The sequence below is a fragment of the Lampetra planeri genome, chromosome 1 (genome assembly GCF_965212315.1).
Source record: "Lampetra planeri chromosome 1, kcLamPlan1.2.h2, whole genome shotgun sequence".
NCBI classification, from domain to species: Eukaryota; Metazoa; Chordata; class Hyperoartia; order Petromyzontiformes; family Petromyzontidae; genus Lampetra; species Lampetra planeri.
In genome coordinates this window covers 39814349-39831499 of record NC_136107.1, presented here as the reverse complement: position 1 = coordinate 39831499, position 17151 = coordinate 39814349, and the positions used below count along the sequence as shown (strand labels likewise).

General features: G+C 46.3%; 1 protein-coding gene and 1 long non-coding RNA gene across 2 annotated transcripts; one reads left to right on the top strand and one right to left on the bottom strand.

Moving 5' to 3' along the window:
• Nucleotides 1–4077: 4077 nt before the first annotated feature.
• LOC144722580 (uncharacterized) lies at nucleotides 4078–10675 on the bottom strand. Its single transcript, XR_013586064.1, has 3 exons — nucleotides 9989–10675; nucleotides 9668–9784; nucleotides 4078–4359 (listed from the first exon to the last, which is right to left on the bottom strand). It is a non-coding gene; the product is annotated as an uncharacterized LOC144722580 (long non-coding RNA).
• Nucleotides 10676–11574: 899 nt separating this feature from the next.
• LOC144722575 (globin-2-like) lies at nucleotides 11575–16257 on the top strand. Its single transcript, XM_078600771.1, has 3 exons — nucleotides 11575–11774; nucleotides 12273–12504; nucleotides 15907–16257. Exons 1-3 carry the CDS (start codon nucleotides 11596–11598, stop codon nucleotides 16030–16032), a joined length of 537 nt encoding a protein of 178 aa, XP_078456897.1. The 5' UTR covers nucleotides 11575–11595; the 3' UTR covers nucleotides 16033–16257.
• The last annotated feature ends 894 nt before the right edge of the window (nucleotides 16258–17151 follow it).

Here is a 17151-nt window from a genome sequence, read left to right as displayed (position 1 = left end):
ACTATATATGTGGGCGACGCGGTGGTGAGATGTTAACTCCCTCGCCTGGTATGCAGGAGGTCGAGGGTTCGATCCCTACCCTGACAACGCCTGTATATTTAGAGTTTGCAAGTCTCTCTCTCCCCCGTGGCCACGTGGATTTTTCTCCAGATCCTCCGCATTGAGAAACACACGTTTAGAGTATTTGGCTGCTGTAAATTTCCACATGATAAGCCACTTTGTTGAGCTATCGTTTGTGGCCAGGTCGCTTCTTGAAAAGAGCTACATAGCTCAGTGGGCCTAACCTGGTAAAATACAAAATAGTTTCGTTTCGGTTACATATCTATGTTTTGAGGCCACCAGAGAGAGCGTGTCCACCCTGATTAGGGCAGACCCTGTGGATGCACACGCACAATGGAATTCTAGTGGCACACACCCCAGGGAAGAAGCCAAATGGTGGGGAATGATTGCACGAGAAAGCCACAGTTAAGGCTGACTAAAATGACTCGTCAATGTTATCTTGGAATGCAGACATCAGACACCAGACTTCCTACGACTGCTGTTTTTTGTGCATAACAATCGTCTGTTTCGCATTGTGCATACATGTTGCCATTGTGGTCTTCGCGAGAGATAGGGGACCGCTCGCGTTCGTTACATTAGCCAGAGTCGCCCGGTGAACGACTGAGATGCCCAACTCCTGTGTGCTCCTCTTGATTCTCTTTTAATATTTTGCAGAGCCTACGCCGATTTATAGCGGAAATTTCATTCCTTTTTGGTGAGTAAGTACTGAATCGGAGCTTAATTGTAATTTTCAATTATGTAAACTTCTTCACACATTTTGGTGAGTGTTTTCAGCTAAAATAACTAAAAAGTAAAGTTTTCCCTCGAAAATGTTTCATGTATTGTCAGTTAAAACATTAACATTGTGGGGGTATTTACACGTATTCTCGATTGTTCTGAGCTTTTTTTCATCTTCGCCATGCAATCGTTTGTTTTTCAGTGTAGAGACAATAACACATTGTCGGAGGGAAAAAAACCCATTAAAATAATATCAAGATTAACAGATTAAAACATTATTTTTGCCTGTAAAGGCTCTCTTACAAGTGACAAAATAGGCGCACCCAGCAACTGGAGTTCTATGAACATGTGTTTTTCCATCAGATTCCACGGAGACTACTCAAGTTTATTTTTTTTGCTTAAAGGAAATGGGCGGGCCCTTATGCCTGTTGCACAAACATATTTTCTGTGTTCAGAACAAAGGCATAAGGTATTATAAAGTATTGGTCAATTATTCCTTTTAAATTAGCATCTTGTAAATTTTAAAGGGATGGTCCCTGGTATTGTGCCTTGACAAAAACACAAATATCACATTGGGACATGCGATATTTCACATGTGACTTCGTAAATATGTATTCTTAGTCGGACTATTTTTTGATCTTGAACATTAAATCCAACATGTAAACATCACGAAGAGCAATGGAATGATAAGAAACATTGTAATGGAAACCAAACTGCTTACAGGATAAAAGTACCAGACTAAATGCATACTGTTGTCAAAATCGCAAGCGGTAGAAATGTAATCAAAGCAAAATTACAAATAGCCTATGAACAAAAAACAAGAATGTGCCCAATCCCATCAGAACTCTGAATCTAAGCAGGCGTGAGCCTGGATATTGTTTGGGTGACCACTATTGTATGATAAACACGTGCAGTAGTAGAGGGCAGTGGAGCCACATCCATTGTGGTTCTGCACTCACATTCCACCTTCACCAACCCGCACTGACCAGCGTGGTGAAGTATGGTCACATAACCCTCACAGTCTGCACGGTGTGGGGAGGCTCTCATCCAGCAGTGGATTGGCAGAACTGGCTGTACATGTACACGGACAAAATTACAGCAACAGAAATAAAACAGTGTCAGAACAGGCTGAAGTTTTTCCTCGCAACATCTGCATTTTGACGCTGAAGGCTTTCGCAACCAATATTATTCATAATTCATGTCTTTTTTGGGGGGGTTAAATTGTGTAAATATAAATGTGTCGTTAACCCGCAACCATCCGACACAGCCAATGAGTAAGGTTTGTCACGTAAACAAAACCTGCCGATTCGGGCGAATTGTCTCGAAAATTCGCCCAGTGGTGCTGCATGTGATCATCAAATTGTAAATGTTGTGGACTTACTCCCCAACACACCGGTGGTGGGCTGAAGTAGTCACTAATTGGGCGCGTTTTTCTGACGTGACAGACCTTATTAATTGGCTGTGTCGGGTGGTGGCAGGTTTAACGACACATTTATATTCACGCAATCTAACCTCCCCCCCCCCCAAAAAAAAAAACCTTTATTACGAAAAGTATGCATTGCTGGGTTACCGAAATAATAATTTCCAAAATCCAGTTACTAACAACGTACAGTAAAATCAAACAGCGCGGTTAACAAGCCAGCCAATAAATGCCCTCCCTGGCACCTCCTGTCGGCGAGGGCCTTTTTATTCATCCTCGCGTGATTCACGGCGGCACATTTCAAGACCCCCGTCGCTTCACCCGCGCTAACGCCCGCCAAGTCGGTGTCCTTGTGACTGACACACGCTGCTCTCGTCTTCGCCGTTGTATTTTGATGCAACGGTTGCCGTTGGTGGTTTTATGGTGACGTGGATACGTTTTGATGTTGATACAGTGAAATCGCTTTTAAACGCGACGCGCATGTATAAATTACACTGGTCAACAAAAAAAACAATTCTGGCCTGGACTTTTGCAGCTGTTTTAGACTAATTTCAGGGTGCTGATTCCAAATCTGATCTCAGATTTGCTCTATCACATCTCATTTTTATATATCGGCATATCCCATTTTCATTGATTTTACCCGAAATTAACTGTGTGTTTATAATATAATTTTATGTAGATATCCACATTTATTTAATATTTTTCTTCTGCAGTTTTTATAGAAAATGCAATATTTGATATCTCAAAAACCTGATGTGATAGACAAAACTGATGCCAGATTTGGAATCAGCACTCCAAAATTACCTTAACACTGTTGGAATACCTTATGCCAGAAGAAGTGTGTTGACCGGTGTTATATTTGTAATTCTGACAGGAGAGATTAGACAGCCCAGTACTGTATTGAAAACCAAGTTACAAGTTCTAGTGACTGCTTCCTTTAATTCCCTTCCTGCAAGCACGTGGACAACTGCACGTTAAAGGTGCAATTCTGAAATTTCGCTCTCGTGTCTCTGCTGGCGGAAGGGCCTCCCCCTAGAGTGGGCTCTAGACAGCCCCTCTCCAGGGTGTTTGGCCTACTCTTCCATGCAGAATTACCAAAGGTAGGCCATATCATTTTTTTCCATCTCCCACTCTCTGCCAAGTCAACCCCGTCGGCTGCTCCTGAGATGGCGAGGAGGTGGCTGGCCTGCCTGAGACAGGGATGGCCCCTTTGGCCTGGTCTCGTTTTCTGTCATTCATTAACTCTTTCCTCCGGGACAATTTCAGGGTCAAGGACTTTCCCTCGGTGATCCGACGAGCCGTGAAATATGATCAGGAACACGGTGCCTCCCACCCCCTGTGTTTACGTCAGGCTTTCATGTCCAGATGGCAGTGAATATAGATAACCATTTACACATTTCAAAGTTAAAATTATAATAGCAACACAATAAACAGGGACGGTAAGTGTTGTACGACACACGCGCGTACGTCTATTGAACTTCTTTTGCACCGTACGTAACCAAACCGTGCTAATCGGAGGTGACCAAATTAAGCACCAAAATAAGAATTTAATTGTTTAAAAGTTAATTCTATTAAGTAGCATATTAGCATAATGAATGGGTGAGACTGGAGGAGGTGTTGATCAAGGCGATTACGGTAAATCCCTGGGGTAAAAAAACAAAAAACTGGGAGCCCACGGGGGTTAGAGAGACACCAGCATCTGCATGTCGGTTTGGGTATGAAATGTGGTCAGAGTGCGTGCAATGTAACAGGCAGTCATCAGGGGATTGGCGTCACGGGAGACTGCAGTGTGACCCAATTAAGGCTGTTTCTAACATTATTACAGTATGATTTCGTAAAGTTATAGTCATGCAAAATCGAACTAATCAAGAGTATTCATGCAATACTACGAAATGTCAGTTTATTTGTGTATACATCATGATAATGTAAAATACATGAACATTTATATTTTTAATTATTTGCGTTTGTGTATATTTATACTTTCGTTACCATTTGGTTGAAAGCACAATACTAACACTCCCTTTGTGAAATAAAGTATGCGTGCGAGTTGTGTTGAGCTCAATCACGTTCACGAAGTCCACGCCACTTGCGGCTGCAGCACGCACGGCTGATCACGTCTTCATCACCCCCCGTGTCAGTCGAGCGACTTGCGCAGACGGGACCTGTCGATGCAAAGATGTCAACAAAAACATGTTGTGGCGAAAGCTGCCTTCTAAAGCGTCCTCGAGACTGTGCAGGAAGAGGGGTCAGTGTGCGCCTGAGACATGAAATAGGTGTGGCCGTTGCTCCAATGTCAACATTTATTGTGTGGGAGGAGAGGCCAATGAAAGGCGACGCGGGGAGGCGCGTGTGGGTGACGGTGACTCAGCGAGCCCTGCAGTTAGTGGACTTGGATCACTCTTCCCTTCGTTCCTAGGTGGTAGCGGCAATAAAAGTTCTTATTGGGTCACTCTGGCACCACCCTTGGCAAAGGGCGGAGTCGATGGCTGCGGAGAGCCGTGTTGGCTACTTCGGGAGCAATATTAGCAGAGCGGATTATCTTATGAGCAATGCTCCGGATACGCGCGTGTGCTATAAAAAAAACCCGTTGGAATAGTCAAAATAGCGTGGAGGAATGCACAAAGTACTCATCGGACGGCGAGTTTAGACGCGGAGATACAACCTCATTGATATCGGGAGATATCCCCCCCCCAAAAAAAAATAGGCATAAGCGTGAATCGAGACGAGATTAACGAGTCGGGGTTTGCTGCTGGCAGCAGCCGCTAAATCGCAGCCGCAGTGGTGAATTGTCGTCGCGGATTGATCGAAGGACTTGACCAACAGCGCTGCAAAAGTAGGGCTCGGGGGCGAATTCGCAAAACAAAAGTGCCCTGCAACAGGGTCACTAACAATAGAAAATGTTGTTTTTGAGGAACACGGTTGGGGGGGGGGGGTGTGTTACTTGGGAAATTATCGTTAGGGGGTACAAATGCAGAGGAGAGAGCAGCGTGGAATGAGTTTGGAGAACTGAACTTAGCAGTGGAAAGCGACGCATTTCAGTGTTCATAAACAAGACCGTTTTAATCAGTACAGTATATAACATTGATACGTTCTAGCAGGTCGATATATGTATCAATTACCTACTGTGACATATGGAAAAGAAACATGGACAGCGACAAAGAAAATGGGAAAAAAGTTGAAAAGTGCACCGATGACCACGTGGAGACGCGTGGGATCTACACTCGCATAGGTCATGGAACGAACCCACAATGCGGGAATTATCATACAGATAATTATTCATGAGAGTGGACGATTCTCCTTTGAAAGTGGATGAAACGACACTTGATCATCGATTGTCCGACGGTCCCGGACCGATCCGACGAAACCGCTCCAAAGGCTGTTACCCAGTCCGGCTATTGTCAAACACCCACCGTGGTTGTGTTGAATCAAGAGCGTAGTAGTAGTGGTGGTGGTGTACTGCGTACATCGCCCCATGAAGAGTCTTCGAGATTGGAGTGATAAGTACGGCAGAGTAAATACGGGAACTTTTTTTTTATAGGATATTTTTTTTGTCTATTTGTACGTTTGTTTATACCAAGTGCATGTCGTAAACACATTTAAAAGCAAAAAAAAACCATACACACAATATCTAAAAATAAGCTATTTTAAATAATGATAATTTCGTGATCATCCGACGATGATCCACTGTAAGTTATGCTTTACTATCTTACCGAGTTAGACTACTGGATACTTATTTGTTCATGAAGGTAACAAATACTTCACACGTTTCGGTTGTTAAGCGTACGCTTTTAACAAAAAATTTATGTCAATAATAATAACGAACACAAAAAAGCCACCCACTCCGAAAAGGGCCATCCATTGAGTACGCAGGCGTGGAGTGGGAGGGGGGTTCACCCAAACGCGTATCCCTGCGTATGGGGGGTCAACTGACTATGTACGTACGTATTCTTAGGTTTTTTCGGTAAAGTCACGTAGGTAAAAAATGTAAATTAATAAAAGTAAAATAAAAAATAAAATAAAAATCACGACGTTTCGGAGGCAACACAAGCTTCCGTCTTCAGGTGGAACCGTCACATCACGATAGCTGCATCAAGTGACTTTACCGAAAAAACCTAAGAATATGAATCCTTGCAGTCACGAAAGCTTCAAATCTAGAAATATGTACGTACGCATAGGAAACGGGGGGGGGGGGCTGAAGCCTCAATAATAATTTGTCTACATTGGCCTTCAAATGAGTTTAGATAGTCCGGCGGTGGACTATCTGTTTGCTTAAACGCGTTAATATTATGAATCCCGTATAATCCTTGATTGTTTCTGCGTGGATTAAATGGATGGCCTCTAAGCGCACTCGCTTGGGCCGGGAGACGTCACTCGCTGTCGAGGATGGTGGCTTTGGTGTGGTCGAGACTCACGCCGGCAGGACGGAACCGCGTGAACGCGCACCCCCCCACGTGAACGCGCACCGTGGAGGTGAAGCAACGAGGAAGCAGCTCTGGTGGATTGTGTTCACCGTCGGATCGTAAACGATGGCAACTTCGTGTGGGGGGGAGGAGAGGCCTTCGCCCAGCAGTGGATAGATCACGGCTGCTGATGACAGCCAGCAGTAACAATGACGTTAACGTCGCTTTGTTGATTTTGACCGGCGTCTTGAGAGGCACAGCCAATTGTGGCCCGAACACCGACGATCCCCTATACCCGCGCGTTCTCGAACATTGTTTAGTGACACACGCAAGCCGCTGGCCTTGAGTGAAAACGCGCTGCTGAAACATTTGCGCCGCCCGTGGGAATGGCTGTGGTGGGCAAATGAGGTGCCACGTTACCCTCCTATACCCCCACTTCGTGTCAGGCGCTAGCCACCTGCTGCTACTTGCTGGGTGGAAGGATCCTTCATTTCATTCCAGGCGGTGGGCGTGCGGTCAAGCACGCAGCATACCGCGGCCAACATCTGAAAGAGGAGTTTGCGAATGTCATTCACATTAACCGCATACCGTCAGTGCCGGATGAAGCTCGTGTGGGGCCTATAGCATTTGTTATAAAGGGGCCCTATATAAAAAACACACAAATATTAAAACACAATTGATTTACTTGCATAGTAAAGTAATTGTATTTTATTTCGATTTAAAGCTTTCGTGACTGCAGGGATTCATCTTCTTGGTTCTTTCGGTAAAGTCACGTAGAAGGGAAATAATAAAATAATACAAATAAAACATAATAAAATACAATTCTCACGACGTTTCGGCCACAACGCAAGCAGCAGGGTGTCAGACGCTGTCTTTCCGACAGCCCTGTTCTTCACCTGAGGACGGCTGCTTGCGTTGTGGCCGGAACGTCGTGAGAATTGTATTTTATTATGTTTTATTTTCATTATTTTATTAATTGTATTTTTTCATTTGCTATACAGCCGGATAATACGACAAATCGCTAACCTTAAACACCCAGTCGTTCAAAAAGTTGAAGGCGGTATAGTACTATAGTAATAGAGCAAGTGCAGAATCACTGAACCGGAATTGATAGCTTGAAAGAATTTAGCGCGGGGCCCTTGAAAGTGCGGGGCCCGTAGCCTGTGCAGCTACTTGTGCTACGAGGATGATCCGACACTGCTCACCGTACACGACTGCTGCTGCTGCTAATTCATGGGATGGTGGAGGCGGTGGGTGGTGGGCAACCCATGGGTGAGATAACGCCCCAAACGACTTCATTTCATCCACCTCGCGGCCACACCGATCTGCCCCGGCCACATCGAAATGGTCCGCAAATCTACGACTTGCGGTGAGTTTGTCGCGCTTGTGCCGTGCAGCTCTCCGATGCTAGGAGGCCACCTGGAGCTATGCATCTTTACATCGTCTAGATTGAAAACGCATTCATGTAGAAACCGCTTTTTGCGGCTAGCTTGCCCCCCCCCCACACCTCCGATTAGAGCGGTTGGCTACGTCCGGTGCGAAAGAAGTTCAACATACATCCGATGTCTTTCTGGTTGCACCGCGGGTTGTTCGGCACGATGACCGACATCATTCCATTCGAGAAGAAGCTCCTACAGCACGCGGAGCGAGAGCGTTGGACATATTGGCGAACAACGCGCGGTCCAATCCAAAACACCTTGACACGGGCACCCCGAATGACGCGTATCCCTCGCTGCATCTCGGCTGCCGTGTTCGGGTGAATCTTAAGAACCACGTCGATATTGTGTGAGAGAGGGAAGGGCAGGTGGGAGGCATCTCGTTCGTGCGGTAGAAGTGAACCCCCAATGATTGTTTGCGATGCTGTTGGATAAACACGCCGGTGGTGCGTGTGCTATTGTGTGGCCAGGCAGAGGTATTGTAAAGTTACAATGGGCCCCCAGTAAAGACAATGGTTCTCCGCCCTTGCAAGACAATGCAAGGATGTCGCACCTACTACGTAGGGCGCGAAAGAAGTTCAACAAACATAGGTACAAGGGTAATGCTGCTTTGTAATGTCATGACCCAGTCGTGGCTGTTGCAAGACGACCAATCCTACATTACGTTGTTATACTGCACCTTCCATTGGGATAACAGTGCCACCTGCTGACTAATGGACATGGTGTTAATCAGAGGTGGGACAAAGTCATTGTTATGCAAGTCCAAGTCGAGTCGCAAGTCATCAAATTCATGACTCGAGTCTGACTCGAGTCCAAGTCACATGACTCGAGTCCACATCTCATAGGTGGGACAAAGTCATTGTTATGCAAGTCCAAGTCGAGTCGCAAGTCATCAAATTCATGACTCGAGTCTGACTCGAGTCCAAGTCACATGACTCGAGTCCACACCTCTGGTGTTAATGTTGGTTAACAAACATCCAGCATGGGTGCTGCTGTCGTAATCTCGTTCAGTTTCTTTAACAACAAAAAAGATGAACTCTTGCATGCGGTAAACCCAGTAAAGTGGGTTGTTTCATACATACAGCACCACATGAAGTGGTATAACATGTTAATGTACAATAAAGGCACGCTATTATGTAATGCAATTTGTCCAATACACTTATTATGATCATGATGAGACAATTATTATCGCGCCATTAATATGGGCCATGCCATAATTGTACCTTTAAGATTAATGTTTTACCAAATGCATAACACCTGCGTCTATTGTTGTTTTAATCGAACTTTATGATTCCAGTACCAAATCACTTACATTTCAATTGTCGCTGTTAATAATGATATTCCTGTGTGTGTGTGCCGCACGAATGCCTGTGTACGTGTCCACATATATATATCATTCTAACTCCACCACGATGCCGTGACTGGCTGACACTTGGTGCCAAACGTGGCAAGCGAAACGTGACCCTCGCTGGAGCAGAATCTTTTTTAACCGTCCACCAAATGAAACACAACCTGCCTATGCTCGTTCACGATTAAACCATTGCTTCATTCGTGTCTTTTTTTTTTTGACAAACGGTAGTTTGTAGTAGGCAAGAGAATGCAGCGTCATTACACAATCAAGATCTCATGAATACCTCTCCCGTAGGCAGCTGCTGGGGATGTTGTCGATGCACAGCTAAGGCGGGGTTCCATTTTGAACACCAATTCCATTTGCTGCTCCTTTGGACCTTACATTGCATTCTTCATGGAGTCTGAAAAAGAGGTTTTATACTCTTTTTTTCTCAAACAATCGAAACAACAACAACATACAAAGAGATACGACCGAGCGGCTTGCAAGGTTGTTGTTGTTTTGTAGGCTGCGAAGTGGGCCCGCGGGTTTCACAATTAATCATTAAATGTGACCACGTAGAGGCAGGGCGCAGAGCGAACGCCGCGAGGAGGCACTGCGGACTCACGGCTCCACTTTGTTGAAGAACCTCCTGCGCACCAGGTACACGAGGGTGCTGATGACCACGATGGTGGTGCACATGACGCGGGCTGCCCTCCAAGTGGCAGCAGCAGCGGCGGCAACACAGCAGTCGCCTTACGGAGAAAACGCACAGCTCTCATGCATGCCCGCATCAACACGTGCCCTCATAATCCCGCTTAGTGTGTGGTGGTGTGTGTGTGTGGGGGGGCTATATTTAATGTCCTAAGCCGCTTCAGCCGCAGCGAAGTCGACATGCGACTGCACGCGATTCAGACGGCGTTGTGTGCTGTGGCTTTGACAACCCCGTGGCGACCCACACGGGTCGTCACGGGGTTGGGACATTGCGTTTTGAGGTCCATACGGCGTACAGCCGTTTAAATTTGGGCCAAAAAAGCTGAATTGCGGTCACATTGTTTTGTCTGTTCGTGTTTCTCCCTTGTGATGGGACTTTGTAGGATGAACGTTGAGATTTCTAAGCGCACGGGGTGACCAATAAGGTCTGAGTTGGTATGTAATAAGGTAGGGCACTGAGAAGCGGTTGACAGGTTTGCTGTAGCGTTATTTGAATGGCTAATATGTTGGGCATATTACTCTGAAAGTGCTCTCTTTGGAATGTTTTGTAAGCGTGAAACGGTAAAATCTGATTATGGCCGCTGCTTGCTGCAAGACTTTGCGAGAGTTGCGAGCAATCACGATTTTGTCCTCGCCTGATCTAATCTCCCCCTTGTTGCAGTATGCACACACACACACGTGTCTCACAACGGCGGGGCTCTATCATAGACGATCATTTGATTGCAGTGCCTTTGGTAGCGCGACACCCTGGCCTGTCCATTGTGATAAGGGATGGTATCTCTAAAACGCGATGTCACTTATTACAGCAATGCTGATCGGTCTGTTTTTTTGTTTGTTTGCTAGATAGCGTTCCCCATTGAAGATGATACGTCGTTGAAACGGGCTTTCGTAGAATGATTGTCAAACAGGTTGTGTTTGGATTTTTCTTATAGTGTCATCCTTGCTAAAGTGTGCGATGTTTTACGTTTGATTTCAAAGGAAGTTAACTTTTTCCGAACTGAGCGATATTATAAATTGCCATCAGACATAGATTGACTGAGAGCTTTCGTGATAATTATATACAGAAGGACTCCTCTTATCCGTGACCATATAATCTGCGAGACTTCTATTCAAGGGAGCTGTAGGGTTTGCAAAAAGGCTCGCTCCCCCTATTCCTATTATCCGTGGGGTTTCCTGTCCTGCGTTGCTGGGCGACTTCCTCCTGCCCGCTATTTGTTCATGGACACGAGGAGTCGCACGGAATATTCTGTTTGTAATTTTTCTGCGGAGAAGTGGAGAAAAATTTCACGGATAGTGGGATCTGCGATGTTTGTCCCCGTCCCGCATCATGGCGGATACGATGAATTAAAAAAACATTTTCAATGTCACGTTTAACTTTTTTGCTGTTGAATAAAAGATTAGCGGCGTGCAGACACTTTGTTCCGTGCACAGCCAGTGTTTCTTGCAACACGGATCCTGACCGCATGGCATTACAACACACGCATGAAGCAAGCTCACGCTCCCGATATAAGTCCGGTGCGAATGGTCGCTCGGGACCGGTTTGCGAGCTCGCCCTGTAAGCCGCACACGCTCGCAATGGGTGCCCTGCAGGACTCAGGAATCGTGAGCAGTTTCAAGGAAGACGAAAAGGCCGCTCTTCGAGAATCTTGGGACATTTTTAACAATAGCCACCAAGATGCAGGGGTCAAAATTTTAGCGAGGTAGGATTCGAACAACAACATACATGTGTTATGGCGATCGTTCACAAGTGGCAGTGGGTGGGACACTAAATGTGAAGCTCCTTGTACCGAGGATGTACTTGAACGTACATTGCTGGAGAGACGATAGGCGTGCACCATGAAGAATGTGCCATTTTAGTGAGGCTATGATTTTGCCACGGAGGTCACGGAGGTCACAGATGTATTGTTGTTATTGTTCCGCAACTCGGCCGTGACTTTTACTATAAAACTTACCGTGACAGAATTGTAGCATATGCCATAATAGCACATTTGGCTTGACCATAAAAAAATAGAATAGATTGTTTAATGTCTTTAGTCAGTTTTACCTACCATGTGTGCCAGCTGTATTGTCTGGCTTTGGTGAATTTACGTTGAAAATTGTAAATATATGGTTTAGTGTTATCCTTATATTATTCTTTTAAGTGACGTAGCAGTGCATGCTGTTCAGATGTACTTGCCTTTCTCTTTTCCATTTTCAAGGTTCATTATCAACAACCCCGAGGCGAAGAAATTCTTTCCCAAGTTTAAAGGCCTCGAAACGGCCGAGGAATTGGAGAATTCAGCGGAGGTCCGCATCCATGGCGACAAGATCCTGGCGGCCGTGCACCAAGCTGTGCTCAATCTGGACGATCCCGACAAGCAGAAGAACGAGCTGAAGGACCTGAGCAAATCACACGCTCAGCAATTCAACGTCGAGCCCGCCTACTTCAAGGTTCGTTCGTCCGTTTCTCGGTCCGCTTGTCCTGGTGAGGGTCGTGGCAGCAGCGTGTCGAGGAGTGGCGGTCCACACCTCCCTTTCCCTGGCGACAGAATTCAGCACTACATTATGCACTACACTATGCACTATTACACTATACACTACACGACTATACACTACTATACACTACACTACTATACACAACTATAAACTACACTACTATGCACTACTACACTATACATTACTATACACTACTACACTACTATACACAGACTCTAGCTCTGGCTGGGGGGAATTCCCAGGCGTTCCCAGGCCAGTCGAGTGACATCGTCCTGCCAGCAGCAGCGTGTCCTGGGCCGGCCCCGGGCTCTTGGCCCAGTGGGACGTGCTGCTGCTGCTGCTCGGCAGAGTTCCAGGGGGGTCTACCGGGTGGCATCCTTACCAGGTGCCCGAACCACCTCAACTACTTCAATGTGAATAATAATAATAACAGCGATCTTGGCGTTTACATCATCATCATCATCACGGTCCATTGGGCAGAGAGCCCGTAGGTGGTCCACTGCACATTTCGTCATTTGTTTCCACTTTCCTCTCTGTCTTGTGCCAGGATGTTCACGTGGTGCCACGTGTTTCTGGCACCACTCTCTTGTGATGTCGCCGTCAAGCAATTCTGTGGTGCACGTCTTTCTCTCGTTCCGGTTCCTTCGATTTTTCCAAACGACACATTTTTATTTTCCTATTGCTGTCTGTCCGTCCTTCTATAAATGTGTCCAAATAGTGCCAGTTTCCTTCTCATCACTGCCTGCATCATCAGGTTTTCTCATACGTGCAACTTTTTTTTTCACTTCTACTGGCATTTAGAGGACACTTAAATGACTCAGCAAATCATGGCACCTCACATCACAACCCATCTCGAATATAATTCACAGGGCAGCCGGAGTGATAGCTGGTCCTCGTGGGGTCTGGTGCGACTCGGCACCGGCCTGCGATTAGGGCATTAGTCTGCCAGTAGAGGGCGAAGATTTGCAGCTCTGTGTCATAGAATAACACAGAGCCACATCCCAACATGATGAAACCTTCAAGTGATCATCACCATCGATTTTGTTGTTGCTTTCATCATTCATGCAATATTTTAATAACATAACAAAGTGAGAGAACACTTGCATAACACTTTTATTTTGTAATGGACTCCCTGTTAGGAATCATCTTCTGAGCCATATGTCGCAAGGAAATTACGTCGCAAGATAATTGGGCAGTGCGTGCCTCCCTCATCAGCACATCATTTGCACGCAATTAGAAATGTACATTCTTGCGCATGGGATTATATTTACATTATATATTATTATAAAGATGATATTCATATTATATATTATTATAAAGATTATATTTATGTTTTATATTGTTATAAAGATTATATTTATAATATATATTATTATAAAGATTATATTTATATTTGCTATTATTATTATTAAGATTATACTACACTCCATCAGCTTCTATTCCTGCGCCCCCTGCTCCAGCCACGTGCCAACTCTCCTCGAATCTCGTTCCACCGCATCCTCCTCTCTCTCTCTCTCATCAACACGTGTCCCAAGTCCCGTAAGGATTGAAGAAAAGGGAAAAAACTTGAAGGGAAGCCATTTACATTTAAGCATGCTTAAGAGATATATAATCAAATAATGTTTGAGACAGATGGGTATGAACAGCATTGCTCAGCTTGCCGTCATGGGATGTCGCACGAAATATGTTGCCTTCTTTATCAGCGTGAAAAATGAACACACACCTGCATTTTTGCGATAAGCATTTTTTATTGACACATGCCATAAAGTTTGCAAATGACTCGCAGCTGAGCAAGGACCTGCCTTCAAGATGAGGTCATGTATTTTGTTTTGCACGCCATGAAGACTTTTGTTTTCAAGCTTCGCTCCACGTGTGGGGACTTTCGTGGGGAAGGTCAAAGGGTTTCCAGAGCAGGATACCAAACAGCGACACTGACCTCGTGTCAACTACACCCGCGAGACACACTCGAGGGACCACTGGAATGTGTTGCATTGTTACTCTCCGTCATGTTATTACCAAACCTGTAGATTTTGTTTGTGGGGCTTTGCCCATTTTTTTCGCAGTGTCCAGTAAAATCGAATTGTTGCGGGCGTGGGGGGTCTTCTCGCGGCTGTGCTCTGTCGGCCCCCCGTGCTACCGCCGTTGTCGTTTTGTCACGCGGTGCCGCGAGGGTGTTGGGCGTCGTGCCATTCATCTCTCTCATGCAACTCTCCAGCACGTGGAGCGAGCGGTAGGCGACTGTAGGTAGGCGGCTGCAGGTAGGCGACTGTAGGTAGGCGACTGTAGGTAGGCGACTGTAGGTAGGCGACTGTAGGTAGGCGGCTGCAGGTAGGCGACTGCAGGTAGGCGGCTGTAGGTAGGCGGCTGCAGGTAGGCGACTGTAGGTAGGCGGCTGTAGGTAGGCGGCTGTAGGTAGGCGGCTGCAGGTAGACGGCTGCAGGTAGGCGGCTGTAGGTAGGCGACTGTAGGTAGGCGGCTGCAGGTAGGCGACTGTAGGTAGGCGGCTGTAGGTAGGCGACTGTAGGTAGGCGGCTGCAGGTAGGCGACTGTAGGTAGGCGGCTGTAGGTAGGCGGCTGCAGGTAGGCGACTGTAGGTAGGCGGCTGTAGGTAGGCGGCTGTAGGTAGGCGACTGTAGGTAGGCGGCTGCAGGTAGGCGACTGTAGGTAGACGACTGTAGGTAGGCGGCTGTAACCCGCAGTGCGACCCGAAAGCACACGCGGACAGCCATGGTGGGAGCCATCCCTGTCTTCTCTGCCATTGCTAGACGTTAAGTACAGCCACGTGTACGCTGTGCTTTTAAATTAAATCAAATAGGAATTGGCACACGAGCAGTCAATTTATAGACTTTGTTAAACAAGCAGCAGAGTTTAAGCGTTAATCTTTCTTTTTTTTATTTTGCCTTTAAATTTTGCTTAAGAACATGCTTATTCATGTATTTGTATCATTGCGGTAATGTTTCGATGTAAATGGAACCCCAAGACAAAGCCATGTCGCACTTAACTTTGTAAAGTGAGATATTATTTTGGCACAGAGGTGTGTGACACTCCGCTGTGAACCCAGCCACCCGAGTTTGATTCTTGGCCACTGCTAACACGAGTGGCGAGTGATGCGTGGACCGATCCTGGGCACCCCCCCCTCCCCCCCGACTGACCCGCATGGTGAAGTATGACCAGACAACTCCCGTGACCAACATGGAGTCGGCAAGCCTCTATCCAGCAGTAGATTGATTAAGGACCGTAAATCATTGGAATCATCATCATCATCATCGTCGTCGTCGTCATATGTTTACATTTTATTCAAATATTGCATATGCATGGTCGCCCACTTCACGGCGTATTCGCTATCTCTTCCCACAGACGTTTGCAGAAGTCATCCTGAAGTACGTGACCGAGACGTGCGGCAAGAGCTTTACCTCCGAGATGCGTACGTCTTGGTCAAAGCTGCTGAGTCTGATCATCATCGAGCTGCAGTCGGCCTACTAGGCACGGCTCCACGGTGCCTCCGTTCCACAGCGATGCCTCGGAAGCCTCTCTTAGCCACCCCGAGTGGGGTCTTTACATTACATATTTTGTCACGTTTTCCTTGAAAAAAAAAATTGTGCATTCCAGCTCATTTGTAACTTGTATTCGTTGAAATGGTTTTGGAGCAGAACTTGATTGTCGTTGTGGTGATAAATGGTTTATAGAAATAAATAACACTGACAAATATGAAATGTACACGGTGCCTAATTTACACACCCACATTCCCGCTCCCCCCAAAAAACCGATGTGCGCTTCACAATCTACTTGATGTACAGGTGTCGATATGTGGGCTGGTGTGTGTGAGTGTCCGCACCACACTCGTATCACTTGAATGACTCGATCCAAAGTCAGAAAAACGTTGCGTAAACCATGGGCACGCAGCCCAGGCAAGCGGCGCTTCGTTTTTGACGGATCCCAATTCCAGTGATGTGTTGACAACGAGCAATTCCTCCAGTTTAACACCCACCAAAGGCGACAGGTCGCCCACAGAGACTCTGCCACTAGTCTACAGGATGGGTAGTGGCATGTGCACAATGTGGCAGCGGTAGCAGCGGATGACTTTCTTGTGCGGTGTCTTTAGGCTCGCATTCGAGGCTGCGCTGTGCTGTGTACAAGCACTGTGGTGATGCCAGTGTTGCCAACTGGGTGATTTTTGCCGCTACATTTAGCGACTTTGGGTGCCTCTCACGACAACGTTTTTGTCGAGGAGACAGAGTCCAGTGACCTTTTTGGAGGACCGATGTCATGCAAGTGGGAGTGCTGGATTAGGTGATAAAATTAAACGTAGATACTCTAGTTGATTGGCATCTCATTGCCTCACACTCACAAGGATGGTCAATCACCACTCATCGGTTAATCACCACTCATCGGTTAATCACCACTCATCGGTCAATCACCACTCATCGGTCAATCACCACTCATCGGTCAATCACCACTCATCGGTCAATCACCACTCATCGGTTAATCACCACTCATCGGTCAATCACCACTCATCGGTTAATCGCCACTCATCGGTTAATCACCACTCATCGGTCAATCACCACTCATCGGTCAATCACCACTCATCGGTTAATCACCACT